At 38.6% G+C, this 15,833-nt stretch overlaps 2 protein-coding genes across 5 annotated transcripts in view; both read right to left on the bottom strand.

The window, feature by feature from the left end:
• Nucleotides 1–347: 347 nt before the first annotated feature.
• On the bottom strand, nt 348–15,807 carry lenep (lens epithelial protein). Its single transcript, XM_032557636.1, has 2 exons — nt 15,795–15,807; nt 348–2,411 (listed from the first exon to the last, which is right to left on the bottom strand). Exon 2 carries the CDS (start codon nt 938–940, stop codon nt 746–748), a length of 195 nt encoding a protein of 64 aa, XP_032413527.1. The 5' UTR covers nt 941–2,411; nt 15,795–15,807; the 3' UTR covers nt 348–745.
• Nucleotides 2,516–15,833, bottom strand: part of shc1 (SHC (Src homology 2 domain containing) transforming protein 1) — a 29,906-nt gene continuing 16,588 nt past the window's right edge. For 3 of the 4 annotated variants that reach the window (XM_032557633.1, XM_032557632.1, XM_032557634.1), the window contains 11 exons: nt 14,884–14,954; nt 14,301–14,361; nt 12,608–12,727; nt 10,986–11,039; nt 10,567–10,618; nt 8,148–8,274; nt 7,878–8,040; nt 7,565–7,622; nt 7,253–7,369; nt 5,508–5,764; nt 2,516–5,422 (listed from right to left, as the gene is read on the bottom strand). In XM_032557633.1, coding sequence (XP_032413524.1) covers nt 5,294–5,422; nt 5,508–5,764; nt 7,253–7,369; nt 7,565–7,622; nt 7,878–8,040; nt 8,148–8,274; nt 10,567–10,618; nt 10,986–11,039; nt 12,608–12,727; nt 14,301–14,361; nt 14,884–14,954 — 1,209 coding nt within the window. In that variant the 3' untranslated portion in view covers nt 2,516–5,293. The remainder of the gene's footprint in view (nt 5,423–5,507; nt 5,765–7,252; nt 7,370–7,564; nt 7,623–7,877; nt 8,041–8,147; nt 8,275–10,566; nt 10,619–10,985; nt 11,040–12,607; nt 12,728–14,300; nt 14,362–14,883; nt 14,955–15,833) is intronic. The other variant, XM_032557635.1, reaches the window with a different exon arrangement.

Genomic DNA, 15,833 nt, shown 5'->3' with positions numbered 1-15,833 from the left:
AATCAGTATGAAGAAATTAGGTTGATTAATATTACTTTTACTTCTGGGTTGCAATGATTACCTGTCTCTTATTGAGCATTAGTTTCTCACAATATTTTCATTTTGAGTGTTAAATATTTGAATTCAATATTTAATCCTGACAAATACAGATAAATCTTAATTTGTCTCTTACTTGTACAGGGTTGTACTGATTTTTTAAAAATTTTTTAAATGAAATATTAGACTTCTTACCACCACAATGTTTTTGACACACAAACCGGGACTTAGTTGTTCCACATGAAGTTCCAGACATTCGTCCAGCATCTTTTAACTATCAAATAATAAATAAACAAAAAGAAAAAAACATATGAAGGTAGAAATATTTTGTTTATTTATTGGCACATCAAGGAAAAGCAGGTTAGAACAGTCCAAAAACTCCAGGATCTTCAGAGCGATGCTCTAAAATGTTGACCTCAGTCAAATAGCATTGAAGAATGATTCCTCAAACCTCAAAGTGGACATCCTGTGGACACTAAAACAAAAACGGAATATTGTCATCAGGAAAAAACGGTTTGCTTAGTGATCTAAATATAAAGAAAGTATATAATTTAGCTTGGTAAGAGCACAATTGTACAAGAGATCACTCACCACAGCTTTTCCAAGAACATTCTTCATACGCTCCAAAGAAATGCATTCTAAAACTGCATTCTACAGAGCAAATGTTCAATACGTCAAATGTTTACAGCTTGTGCTTTCTTTCGGTCCTTCAGTCAAGGATCTCCTTTATACACCAGCAACAGAGGAGGAAATAAAGACACTCCTTAACCGACTGGATGAAACCATAGGAAAAATTCCCTCCCAGGAAGTTCTTGCCCCTTCCGAGACCCATGGTCATGTCCCGCAGGTGCTGCCCTAAGGAGGACGAAGGCATGGCCTGGGGAAGAGGACGCTGGGGGTGCATGGCTTAGGAAGCAGAATCAATGCAGAGGCAAAGGTGACCCGTCAGTAACAGTGTATGTAGAAGGATGCCGGTCAGGTCAGGCCAGTCTTTTGGTAGCCTCTACTGTCCAAATTGCAGCTGCCTCCATTCACATCCAGGATTTTCTCTTCTCCTTTCAATCATCTGCTGATTTTTTTAAAAGCTTTGTTTGTCACACTCGTCTGTGTTCAATCCCCACACAAAAACTGCTTAGGACACCCCACTGTCACAGCTTCTGCTAACAAATAGGAGAGTTCCAGTAGGTCCCCACCCACATCGTACCTTTTGTTTAGGACAGTATATGTTGGACCTTCACACATTTCTAGCAGTGTATTGTAGTGCATAAACACCTCAGATTTGACCCTTCACCCACAAGAACAACTTTTCTCTCGGTTCTTCAAAACGTCCCTACTGGACCACGGGTGTCCCCAAAATACGGTAACCCTTTATTTCCGGAAGAGGGCTTCAAGTGATCTTCAAAATAAGAGAAGCATTTAACCTTGTGCTCAAAAGGTTTTCTTTGAAATAATGCGTTAGTAGTTGTAATTTCAAGTACTGTACTGATTTATTTAAACCTTGAATGTGAGCCCGAATTGTGAGATACACACTCTACAGAATCTTAATACATTTGCTGCCTCAGTCTGAAAGTGTGTAAAAGAAATGACGAAATCAGTTTTTATTGAAAATTGCTGCCTTACTCCAAGTCCATCTCTGATTGGTGATTAGCTCTTGGTGAGGACCTACTCCTGTCCTGGGAGCACATGCTGCTGAGAGCTGAGCTTGGAAACTGACCAAACCTTGAACCTCATCAAGAAGGTTTTGCCTGACAGAATCAGAGATCTGGACTTTTTTATGTTACTGTCAAAATGCTACATTTGTCTAACTTTGTCTCATTCCAGTCTGAGGCTTATTATCAGTAAAGTAATCCAGATTAAGAAAGTCCAGATATCCAAAAGTCCGCCTTTTCAGAATGAACCGTTGTAGCAGAAAAACAAACTAGAGCATCAGCAGAGATGAAAGTGGGCAAACCACTTAAGCAGAAATGCAAGCTACTTCCACAAGTGCCTCATATGACTAAAGTAAAGCACTTTTTCCTTTTTAATTTGTGGTTGTTCTGGTACATTAAGTTCATACTTCATACCAAATCTCAATCAATAATTTTACTAGTGAATCCCCTCATCATAACACTTTATTTTCTTAGTAATAGGAAAGCAGAATTTGTGTAGCATCTTTGCTTCATTATTTTTGCTTGCATAATTAACTAGGGAATAAACAACATTTTTGATTGGACTGATTACAATCCCGATAGTTCTCCCTCGATTGATCCTGAAAGACACAAATCTCTGAGCTTTTGTATCTGTCAGATTACCAAGATGAGACTAAAAGAGTTAGACAAGGCTTTGGAAGATAGGACTGGTTAATACAGTCCTATCTACTGTAGGACTGTAGATATCTGAATGAATTTTAGCTGAAATTCATTCAGCTAAAATTTATTTTGTTAATTCATTTGAGCTGAATTAACAAAATCAGCTAAAATGCAACTAAAACCCACAAAAATGAGTGATATATATGCAATCTATATTTTCAGTTACAGGTGTAAACAGACATGTTTCCCTATAAAGGAAAACAGAATGAAAAGAAAATATAAAGTACAAATTAATATCTTTGCACACAATTCAAAAAGAACCTTTGGCTTAAAATCATAAACAGCATCAACGACACTATTACTACTGTGAACAACAAAACATCGTTTTAAAACATATTTCCATGCAACAAAGGCAACTGTGATGAACAACAGCACAGGACCAGTTCACTAATGATACAGAGGGTCAGCTGAATCTATTCCAGCACAACATGCACACACAAAGTAACGACGGAGCTCCTTTCTGGTTTTCCTATTTCTGACTCATCTGAACAGTTGCCACTCTGGTATGTGCGCATGTTTGATCACATGTGACTGAAAGGTCCCTTCTCACATTTCAACAATTTTTGGTTTCAACCTCTCTTACATTCTAAAATGAACAACCTTAATGCTGTACAGTCTGCGTTCCTCATTGAATAAGTCATTAAATACACAATAGAAACAATATTTAAGCGGATCACTCTAAAATTAATGTTATTTACAGGTGATCAAGAAATATATCCTCCCTCTCGCCCCCCTCCCCAATGGTGACATCAAGTATCTGTGACTAGAAGCTGAATGCAGGAATGTGCATCAGAGGAGATTGCCATCACTGGAGCCGCATGTTGTCGTCATCAGGGTGTTACTTTTGCAGAGTTTTTGCTAAACTGAGAGATTCCCTGCAGTTGACTGCATCTGAATTAAGTACATAAGGTGACTGCATTGAAAAAACATGACTGCATTGAGGAAACAAGGCACAATTGAAAAGATATAAAACGTGTCATGAACTGAGGGGAGAAGAAAACAACAGCATTAACTTCCCCCCTTTTTGAAATCCTTGTATGTATGAAAATAGCACACTGAAGATCGAAACCGCTTCAAAAAATGATATATAGTCATGTAGAGCCACTTTGTTTCATAAAAGGGTTTTGTTTTTTTGTTAAAAAGATGATTTCATCTTATTAAACAGCACAATGACAGAATACACTGCATTAGTTTTTGCAAGCAGAGCGCTCTTACTTAAAGACTGCTGAGCATTTCTCACCTTTGCTTTTACTCTGAAGCTATAACTCATAGATTGTCAATGCAAACACACACTACAGTGCTATTGAAAAGCAACCTTCATGCTTCTCAAAATGCACCATTTTTTCCCTCTGTGGCTGACATCAGTGTACTTTAAAAATCTCCTCTTTGACGCAGGATTCAGGCACAATCACCTCAAATTATTTCTCCACTAAAAAACAAGCCCATTTAGAAATGAATATGATGCAACTAGGCATGGGCCAGTTACCAGTACTCATGTGTACCAAGGTTTTAAACATGAGTGGAACAGAATGTTTTTACATGAGACGAGAGTAGAGTAGCAAAATGCCACTGACCGTTTACTTGTTGCTGCCCATTACAGGTCAGCTGGTGACTTAAAAAAAAAAAAAAGGTGCAACACTTTACAAATTCAGTTGCATGTTTGGAAAGTATCTGACTGTGCCATCTACCTGACTAATTATGTAGCTTCAGTTTAAAATATCACAATTTAGTAGTAAAATAAATATTTTCACATCATTTTAACTGTAACAACCAATATCGTGTAATTTTAGCAGCAGCAGCAACAACAACTGTTGGTATTCTGTGTCAAATAAAGGGAATTACATCACATCACTAATTTGTTTAGTAGATTTTGTAGATTTTTACATCATGAGAATATAATACCAGCCCATGCCTAGAGACAACAGCTAATAGTCATGGCTTCTCTCTTTTTTTTTTCTTTCTTGCAAATAGCAACCAAGTTTATGATCTTTGGCATGACATGAGAGTGTGTATGGCATGTAAAGGTGTGTATATACATTTGCATGTGTTTAAAAGGTTTGGGGAGATACAGCTGTTTTGATCTTCCTGTACTCCACATGTCCAGTAAGTTATTTGACTCATGATAACAGAACAAAATATACAAAACACAATGAAGAATATGATGGTCTTTAGCGTAGCTTTTGCATGCAGGCTTTCCTCCAAGGTCCAAAGTCCTCAAACCGGAGTGACTGAAGGTGGGGCAGCGCTCCTCATAAGATGGGCTGCGCACTCGTGTATGCATATTTGCCCGTCTTGTCACGTTTACTTCTCCGGTGAGACTTGAAGAGTGAACTGAACTCAGTCAAGTCCCTGAAACTGCCTGTTTTTTTTTTTTATTCAAACATAAATGCTCCAGCGATGCTCTGAGGAGGAAATATTTCCCCTCCTAAATAAAGACACTAACCATCTCAAACCAAGTCTGTTCACGTTCCTCCACAGTTCAACCATTTTAGAAAACAATTCCTTAGCAGTTGTTTTTTTCCTCAAACGAATAAAAAAAAGAAAAAGAATTGCATCTGTTTTCTGCCCTTTTGTGATGTTGGTGAAGGGCTCCTCCCTGCTTCACAGTTGGTTCAGAAAATGCAGCAGTGCCTCTCTGTGGTGGGTGGGTGAGTCCAATGGGTTTCTAGGAGACTGCAGGTCACAGAATGGGAGAAGATGTGGCAACAGCGGTAAGAAAGTAATTTTTTTTTTGCTGAGAAACAGGTGATGTATTTTAATTATTTTGGCTTGTAGTCGTGTCGTTTCCTGGGAGTGCTGTGTGTAGTGTTGTGTGTATTAAAGCATAAGTTTTTGGGAGTGTGCTGTGTGGATTTGGAGAGGGAGTGAGAGTCTATTTTTGGTGGAGTATTTCATTGGTGTGTGTGGCTTCAGGCCCTGCGCTCCACTGGCTGCTGCAGGAACACTTCGCTCCCGGCTGACACAATGGGCAGTCTGTTGTCCATGTGGTAGCTGATTAGGTGGCTGACGCTTCCAAACCGGTGGTCTTTTGTGCGTACCTAATGGGGGAAAAACATCATGTGTTACCATCAACACCACTATACCCAACTAAAATGTAATGTTTCTTCAACTCCCCCAACTTACCACTCCCTCTGGGTCGACAAGAAGCAGGTGCTTGGGCTGACCCCCCTGCTGTCCCGTAAGGACGTACTGTCCGGGAGTGGTCCCAGATTCCCGCACAAGGAAGTCTCCGTCTCGGGTCAACAGTCTCTCTGCCTCTTTTCGACTCAGGCTACCGTGGAACCAGATTTCGTTCTGCAACTGTTGCACCAGCGACGGCGGTACCACCACTGATGTTGGGCCAGCGTGTCCAGACACTCCCAAGGCATCATCGAGCGGTTCTTGAAAATAACAAATGAAAACACATTGTAACATTATAGCCTGGTTTAGAGGACATGATGCAAGATAAACACAATGGGAGGTAGAGAAATGGGTAGATAGAATAAGCAGATTGAGGGTTTGTTGGACAGACAAACTGATGGACAGCTTGAAGAATAGATGAACAACAAAAGAATGGATGAACTGAGAAATGAACAAATGGATGAAAAACAAATGGATAAAAGTTTAAATGTATGTATAAATTGTACATATGACTGGATGGAGGATCAACCTGATGGATAAACAGGAGAATGATCAAAAAATTGATTAATTAATGGTTGGACAGGCAGACCAATGTGTAACTATGAACAATATTGAAATTAAATGACGCCACTTAAATTTTGAACGATTCACCTGCTGTGGTCTGAACGCACAACCTAATAACTTCCTTCTGGTTTCCATCTGGAGGAGAAATCTGCACTAGAGTTTACATCAGGCCTAAAGTATCCTACCTGACCTGGGCCGAGCTCATAGGCATTGTGTCCAAGCCAGATCCAACTTTAATTAACTTTAATTAGAGGCCTGAGGCTGAATTAAACCCAACATATTTTAATTAAGCTTTTGCTGCTTTTGTTTTTATTGCACCATTTGCTGCATTGTTACTTTTCCCATTTTTATTGACAGGAGCAGAGCAGGGCGGAGCTGCGTAACGCATTTAGTTGTACAGTGTGCTGCGACTGTTACAGTCTGCACTTTACCTTCCTTCCTCAACAAGGTAAACTGCTTCCTCCTCTATTCTATATCTATAGATCTATCTATATAAATAGATTAACACAACATGGTATTCTTGATTAGGGTTCTCTGTCCTGAATGTTCTGGCACAATGGAGAATGGAATTAAGAGTACCATTTCAGTGGACAGACAGACTGACAAATGATCAAGTTTGAATACTGTTGAGTGGATTGAAAGATCGACAGGTACAATCTTTAGCTGTGGAAATAATTTCTGGAAATAAAATTGATTATCTTTCATACTTGTTCATATTTTGTACAACAGAAAAATACTCAAAACAAACACATGCAAATCATTATAAATATACATTTCTATATCTTCCAAACTGCATCATAATTCTGCAGACAATGCAAATTTAATGTGGAAAACTCTGTGAAGCTCGGCAATAATGTTTTATAAAATGCAAATTTAGTCCCATATCTTTCCTCATGGCTTCTCTTTGCAGAAGCTTCTGTTTTGAGTTTGAATCTGCTGGAATGACAGCTTTTTTCCACTGTTAATGTACAACCTTTATTTTATGCACACAGTAATTACCAGTTATTTTTCTGTTTCGATTACAACCCACACATCCCATTTACAGCAATTCATATCAGTGTTTCATAATTTCACAGCAAATTGCTTTATTGTGCCACCTCTGTATTTCACACAACTGTGCATTTGAGCTCAGAAAGTTAAGAAATTACATTTTAAACTAAGCTAAGTTATTGAGAGACACTCACTCATGTCAAAAACGTCTCTGTGAGCATTTCCATTAGCTGCTACAGAAGGTCTGGGTTTTTCCACATTCACGTATGATGGGTCGTCAAACAGCTCCCGGCCTCCTTCTTTGGCACCCACTAAAAAACACAAAAAAAAATTATAAAAAGGTGTACAAAGACATTTTCTACTTTCAAGTAAAAGAACAGGAAGAAAATAAGACAGCAGTTTCCTATTATTAGGGCTAAACTATACGTCTTCAATTTAAACACAGTTTGAAAAAAACACTTTTTCTTTCTGAATTTCCAAAAAATAACAGGCACAAAGAGGCTCACCTGGTAGAGGAGGCACAGGCAATTTGTGAATGTCGCTCTGACCTGGCTGCCCGTAGGGCTGCAAACAAAAAACAATCAGAAGACCAAAATAATGTAGATATTCTAGGATTACTAAAAGGATTACAAAGGTCAAAAATTATATGAAGCAGATCTATTCCTTCTGGGTTACAGTAATATTTGCCACAGCTTCCAATACTACAACATGAAAATGCACTAAAATACAAGTTAATAACCAGCATATTGTAACCAGGCCAGTGGTGAATTTAGGAATAAGCAGATCTTCTTCTTCCCTCTCTAATCCATTCATTCTCACCAGTGTTGCTCCTGGACGAGTCCTCATGTCAATCAGTCCACCAGGGGGAGGCTGCTTATCAGGAAAGTTATTATAGTAAGGAACCTCAGTAGAAGGAGGAGGAGGAGGAGGGACAGCCTCGTCATCTTCTTCCTCCCATGCAGAGCCATCAAATGGAGCCATTCTGACAAAGACAAGATGTTTAGAAAATGAAATACACAAAAAAGTGAAAGAAAAAAAGCAGTGGCTGAGAAATTACAAAAAAAGCTGCAGCTTATTTGTGAGCTGTACCTGTCATGAGGTGTGACCAGTTTGGGGGGGTTCTTCAGGTACTGTTTGAAACGCAGCTCAAAGGCCTGGCCGATGGTGCTGATGACTTCCTGTGCCAAGCCCTCGGAGCACTCCAGGATGTGACATGCTGCAGTCGAGGAGGTACACATAAAAGATAAGAAGTCTGCAGCAACATGTCCTTGAAATAAATGCAGCACTCAGACAGGCAACACCATTCAAACAGAGGCAGCGCAAGAAAGAGAGCAATAGAGAAGAGGGAAGGAGAAATAATAAGAAGAGAGAAGAAAGGGAGAAGAACAAATAAAAAAGAGAACAGAAAAGCAAAGAGTCAGGAAAGAAAAAGCACAACAAAAAAGGATTAAAACAGACAAAAGCAAAAAAGGAAAAGAGCAAAGAGAGAAAAAAGAAGAAAAAGGAGAGAAGACAGAATGAGAATGCAAAAAAGAAATGTATGCATTTACAAAGCACCTTTTCAGCAATATTTTCAAAGTACTTTACAGAGAAAAAATATAAAAAACGGCAATAAAGTTAAATCAACTTATACCAACAGCAAATAAAAATCTGAAACGTGTTAAATTCTTTAAATAAAGTAAAAGTAATTGGGTTGGAGACAAAACAAGTATAACAAAAAAAAAGCAGACCAAATGAAGATTTAAATACAATAAAGTAACTTGAACAGTGAAACAGTTCATTCTAAGATACTTTTTAAAAGTATTAAAATAGTCAACTACTGTCAAAGTGTTTGGGGGAAAAATAATCTCTTCCCTTGGCATAAGAGTCTTATGTATGAACAGTAGATTACTTTTAATCTAGGTGGAACATACACTCAATTTCAATAAACCACAATATGCATTCATGAGGCTCGTCAGAGTGAAAGTACCTTTTAAAAAAACAAAAACCTTTAAGCAGGTATTAAACATACTTTTAATTAAGCCTACATTTCTGTGTTAAAATGCATTTTTATTGATCTTTTAATCTAAAGTATTGTGTTTTCATTAATTAAAAAAAAAAAAGACTTGAAAACCTTTGATGAATTTATATAATGTGTCCCACTAAGTGAACCAAGTTACTGAAATAAATGAACTTTTCAATAATATGCTAATTTAATTAATATGATTGCACATGGCAATCATATTAGATATATCAGATAAGGGGGCGAGGGGTTTAATCAAGTAAAAGCCTAAAAAACAAATAAATCCTAAAGTCATTACTAAAAGCAACAAGAAGCCTGCAGAGGTATTTAGATCCATGAGTAATTTGCTCCTTCCCGACGCTGTTCTGAACTCCTCTGCATTCATTACTGATGTGGCAGAAGAACAGATTACTGTCAGAACCTACTCAAACGTTTCTAACCTCTTTTTATTCTTTAAGCAAAGAGAATAAAAAAAATACAAAAACAAACATCTGTTATCTTTTTCTGCATCTTATTTTCAATAACAAGAATCTCAGTTTTGCTCTTTCAGTTCAAAAACTTAAATTTATATTATCTAGTCCAATGGTTCTCAGTCTTTTCTAAGCCTCGTAAGTATATATTTTTATAACCCAAATGTTATCAGTAGTAACTGAATCACAGGAACGTTGGATCAATTCGACATAACAGATGCAGGAACAACTGGGGATAAAGAGAAATATAACTGCATATCATCTACTTACTGATAAAAGCTCATAAGTTACTTTATCACGTTGCCCAGGGAACACGGAGTAACAAGAAAAGGACAGGGCTATGTTTAGAGCTACGTAGGAGCCCACAAGTAATAGGTAATAAATGCAACAAAAGAACTACTGTTCAGTTAGCAATGAGTTAAATAATTTTAATATTGAAGCCCAAAAGGTCAAACTGGTTTTGAATCCTGTTCTGTAAGATTTTATGGTGAATAGAAACAGAAGCAGGACTTCAGTCGTTAAGCAATTTCAGGACAGCTGTTTCAGTGCTGCCATGTAACTGAAGGATTACATGATGAGGATTGTCAGAGAAGATTGTTGGTTAAAGAACCTAAAATGTAAACTCAATCAGCTTGGGTCTGGATGGATGGCTATGTTTCTGACACAAAGCCAAATATTTAATATAAGCTAACATATGCAGCATTTATTGACGCCCTACATAGTATGCTTATTTGATATGTTGTGTATTATTTCTTCCCGTGCCGTGTGTATTTAATGTCTCAGCTGTGGTAGGCGGCATTTTAAATACAAACCCTAATGAAGCAGATAAGCTTTTTCATGCACCTAATGGGATTAATTTATATTTCAATGGAAATGTTAGGTAAAAATAATGGCTGTATAATCAGAGTGCGCAATTTCAGGCTCCATTTCCGTGTGTTGTACAATTCAACACAGAAATCAGGTGACTCATGTAAAATTCCCCACAAAGGAGTCAAAGCTGTGGCTTCGGACAGAGGCAGCTGCTGTTTTTGCTCACCTCTCTGGTTGACTGGATCTTTGGCCACATATGCTACGTACTCAGCTGTATCCTGTGGGAACGAGACAGGGGAAACACAGTTAGAGGAGGAAGGGAAAGGGAAAAATCAATAGCAGGAAAAAGTGAAGGGCAGATTTAAGATCGGAAGACTGAGATAAAGACAACCAGACGGGTAAAGTAGCAGCTGCAGTCTCTAAGTTGCAACAAGGGTTAAAATCGTAAAGCAAGCTGAAAAGGAGAAGACAGGAAGTGATGTGGTCAGAGACTGAGCTAATAAGGCAACAATGAGGTAAGTGGAATTCATAGGAATAGACAATGACTTAAGATAGGAAGGAAGCACATGCAGGCTGAAGAGACATGGAAAAAAGCCAGAGTGAGGTCTGAGCTTAAAGAGATAGACAGAGAGCTGGGCGACTCACTGGGTCTCCTCCAGAAGCAAAGGAGATGGACTGCATGTGATGGTTGGCGATAATCTGTGGAGAAAAACAGGGGAAGAACACAGGACAAAGAAAAAAAAAGGAGAACACATGGGTAAGATGAAGTATGCGGGGAGTGAAATGAAAGCGTCTGGATGGGACACAAAGGAGTCATTACTGAGAAAAGGCCTTTTTCCTCTACTGAACACCATCATCTGCAGCAGACACTTCTAAGATGGGATGGAACACTTTTGTAAACAGTCTGCAACAATCATCCAAGATGAATCAATATCAACATTAAACCGTATTAATGCTCCTCAGCCTGTATCTGTTCCTATGCCTGGATGGATACATGTGCAGAACAACATGCGTCGTTGTCCTGTATGTTGATATACATGACTGTAAGCCATCTCCAAGCAGATTGACCACTTTGTATCTATTAACACATTAGAGGTCTTAGAGGAGCATCACATCCTGTCCAGTGGCAAGAATAAAGCCAGGAGGAATCAGTCCAGTGAAGGAGGCTCACAAAGTGGAGTAACTAATGTATCTGCATTAATGGCCCAGAAAATCCCACAGCTGATCAAAACAGTGAATTGAATTGTAAACCCTTAAGAATTGTGTTTATCATATAAGGAAGGTGGTGTGTGTATTGCAAGCAAGGATCTTATAAAAATTATTTTCATAAATAACTACAAGATCTCTGTCAGAGATGGCAAATACTGAATGGACACTTAAACAGGATTTGAATTTTTCTTGTTGTTTATTACTCTTTTTAAAAAAGTATCCCTGTTTGAATGCTCAATTCTTTTTGCTTTCTTTCCCACAGAAAGCACTCCGGGCTTGTGAATCTGTGTTTTTTCCTGTCGTCTTCCTGTCCTTTCAACCACAGGTTAGCTGTGACAAAGGGATGCTAACACTTAAACTGAGTCTGCAGGAAGTTTCTTCTATTCATACTGGGGTTGTTCCCCTGAACTCCAACACACTCTGTAGAAACAACTGCTGCAAAATCAGAGACTTCACCCAACTGGCTGGGCTTACTACTTACATACCATTTATAAATGTTCAACAATAATTACTATTGTTTAATGTACTGAATTTTGATTTTACTGAAATGAACTGATTTAAAAGTCTGATCTGCCAATTCTAATTTTGGCCAATACCAATTTTTTTTGTCTGAAATTTTGCTAAAACTAGTAAGAAAGTCGTTGAGATGGCAACAGTGGGGTTACTGTTGGTAAATGCCAACATGAAGACTTGATCTGGTGAGCTGATCTATCAGTCAATAGTCGGTCATAAAACAGAAACTTAAAGATGAGGAGTAGAGGGGTCTCTCTGAACTAGCTGAAACCGGTTTCTCCAAGAACAGCATGGTCCACCTCACCTTGTTTCCAGCTTAGAGTAGAGAGACAAACATATTCATGAGATAACTATTTGCAAAACTCTGACAAGCCACTTGCAGTACCCGTATTGCTGCAGTTCCTGTTAAACAATGCATCACTCTTGTGGCATTTATGAAGTGAAACTAAGAGATGAAGCAAGCTGAAACAACACAGAAAATGTGCCAAAACTAACACAAAAGGACCAACCTTTCTAAATATTTCTAAAAACATTTTCAGCCTAACCTGCTTGCAGTCAGAGGCCAGTAGATTGAGGCTGCTGGTCGAGATAGTGAGGCTGATTGTCATGCCTGCGAACTGCAAGTTACTTTTCCCCAGAATGGACGTCAGAGAGCGAGAAGAAGGCTGCAAAAGAGAGGCATACATGGTTATGAGTTGTAAACAAAACACTTCAAACACACCAGAAACAACTAGTGTTTATTTTTTTATTCTCCCACTTCTATAAGGCATAATAATATCTACAAGGAGCTTCTTTTGTAAAGTCCAGTACTTGGCTGAATGTGTGAACATGCATGCATGTGTGGGAGTGACAAAACAGCTGCAATTGTTAATCTGCTCTCCATGGCCAACTGTGACCAACAAAGGAGCCTCGGCCAAGACTGTCACAGAAAACTCTACAGTAACAATGTGTCGGTCCAATCTTCTTGTTCCAATGTCTTTCATTCATGACTATCTCCAAGTGTGTAGAATATGTGATAAGTAAAGCACCATCAAAACTGAATGAGCATGCCATACCACACTAACCTCAGTCCTGCCAAATAAGAGAGCCTAGACCAGTATAATCTATTCTAGTATAAGTACTACCACTGTATTTTGTCTGGGGTGCTTCCCTGCCAGACATTCCTTGGTCAAATCCTGCAATGGCAGCAGGCAGCTGGATTTAGCCACCTGTTTTATGGATGTTTTCAGTTTCATTTGTGCACAGACACTCAAAATCTTTAAACAGCAGACTGGTGGCTGTGTCTGCTAATCTAAAGTACTTTAAGAACATCATTGGCTCCACATAAGCGTCCCTCGTGGCAGGGGAGAAGCAGGAGAGAGACTAAACAGCAATATCGAGTTTACAGTCAGCTCAAATGAATATTTGTGCATTTCTGTCTCCTTCTACCAGCATACAGTTCAGACAATAGGATTCACATTTTTGGGCTAAAAGTACAGATAACCTTTGGACAAATGGGATTCTTTAATTCCATCATTACCATGCCTGCACATGGCAATGATGGAATCATTGAGGAATTATTAATACACAAATTACTTTTTCAAATTTTGTCCATTGTGCAGCAATTTATGTGCTACAACAAAACATAATGGTTAACAATTGTGAACAGGAAGATAAATGATACACAAGTTCCAGCAGTTTTCTTTTTATATAAAATAAGTTTTGAACTGTGTTTTGATGCATTTGTATCTGAGTGCACTTAGAGGAACAACCTGACCAGATTTCTACAGCAGAGGCCAATTTCTGCCCATGCGAAAATAATTCAAGCTCAATCAGATTGGATGCAGAATGTCTGTGTATATACATTTTTCAAGTCTTGCCAAAGATTCTAAGTTACATTAAGGTCTGGACAGTGAATAGACAATTCCGTTATATTTCTGGTTCTCTGTTTAGAATCATGTTCCTGATGGAAGGTGATTGACTGCCCCAAAGTAAAGTCTTTTGCAACCTCTAACAGGATTTCAATTCAGATCACTAAACTGATCCATGGCACCTTCTTCCACATGTCTGCTGTGTCCCTATGCAGATCAATGCGAGTCTGTGAGACAGAACCTGGCCGAACAGCCAACTGACCACAGGGTGGACAGTCAAGCTAAACAGAGATTTCATCCAGAAAACCCTTCCTCCGGCTGTCCACTTAAGCTGTATAAATAAATAATGTTCTGAGTAAGGGTGTGGTCAAGTGTAAGCTGTATGTACCTTTCTCCTGCGGGATCCTTTGGCTCCAGGTACCGCCTCACAAACCACAGCTATAGCCTCTCTGACAGGGTAATAAACACAAACACAAAGATATATATATATACAGGTCAGGCAAGTTACGTTCTCTTTTCTGGATTCACGTTTAGGCAGATTAAAACGAAATCTGGCAGAGGGTAGGAGAATTTATCTTCCCTGACAACTGTGCTGCTCTTTACCAGTGAGACAAATATCACTCCGGAAACCACAAGGAAACCAACAGTATTCCAGAGTGTTCTAATTTAAGGCTTCAGGGAACAGCAGGGGTGCATACATACACACACACACACACATGACGGCGTGCACAGAAACAGACACTGACAGAGAGTAAAAAACAAGTAAGCAAAACAGATCAAAAGCAGGACAGAAAGAGAAGTGGTAGAAAAAGACTTGAGAGGTAAACAGAGCGTGGCAGCGTACAAACCCAATATGTCTTTAAGACTAACCACTGCCACTTTTCTTACATTCTCACCCTCTTACAATGCTCTATGTTGAAACATAGAGAAGGAAAAAACAGCTGACGCACATGAGCTGTGCACATACTCACCTGGTGACCTGAGTTCTGGTGCTGAAGTCAAGAGCTCTCATTGACTGTAGCACCTCCACACAACCCATGTACTGTTAAGGAAACAGGAAGGCAACAAGTTAACAAGAAACATTTCCTTTGTTGCTGTAACATGAAACACACAGGAAGCAAACTAAAGAAAATCATGAACACATGCCAGCCTGGCCAGAGAAACCTTTACAGTTGTGCTCATAAGTTTACATACCCTGGGAAAAGTCAAATGTTTGGGTCTTTTTAAAAACAAAATATGAATGATACAAAGACTCTCTTTCATCCACAGTTAGTTGTTGGATGAAGCCGTTTAGTATGCAACAATTGTGTTTGCTCTTTTGAATTCCAGGGTTCCTACACTTTTCATGTAAATATTCTAGACTTTGCAGATCTCAGGGATTTTATGATCCTCTTAAAATGTAAATTACATAAATACACTGCAAATTTAGGACCAATATTTCTGCAACAGAAAGGCTTTAAATATTGAAGCTGCAAAATCCAGAAACTGAAAGAAAGGAGGGACACAAGGAAGGATGGAAGAATAGATAACAGAAGAGGAAGGACACAAATAAGGTAGGGTTGATGGAATCAAGAAAGGATACACAAGGAAGACAGGGCAAAAGGAAGGAAGAAATAAAGGAACAATGGAAACAAGGAAGGATATAAGTTAAGGAGGAAAGAATATTTACAAAACAGGACAGGGAATGAAGTTCGGAAAATCAGTTGAAAATATTTTTATTATTCAGACCAGGAAAATAATATAATAAAAATAACATTTTTCAAAAAAAGTGTAGGACAACTGTATAATATATAGACAACAGAAACTACACAGGAGACCCTGATCACAAATTCACAGAGCCTGGAAGTTTTGTTTTGATTACATACCTTACAAGCTGAAACACATCGCTTAAATAGCTCCTGAAGGCAACAATCCTCACCTC

This window comes from Xiphophorus hellerii, chromosome 3 (assembly GCF_003331165.1).
Source record: "Xiphophorus hellerii strain 12219 chromosome 3, Xiphophorus_hellerii-4.1, whole genome shotgun sequence".
NCBI lineage: Eukaryota > Metazoa > Chordata > Actinopteri > Cyprinodontiformes > Poeciliidae > Xiphophorus > Xiphophorus hellerii.
Note: the sequence above shows the minus strand (reverse complement) of the source record. Positions and strands in the feature narration are given on the sequence as shown.

Bases quoted from the DNA above. Each gene is read 5' to 3' on its own strand.
- lenep (XM_032557636.1), bottom strand. From the start codon at position 940: ATGCACCCCCAGCGTCCTCTTCCCCAGGCCATGCCTTCGTCCTCCTTA.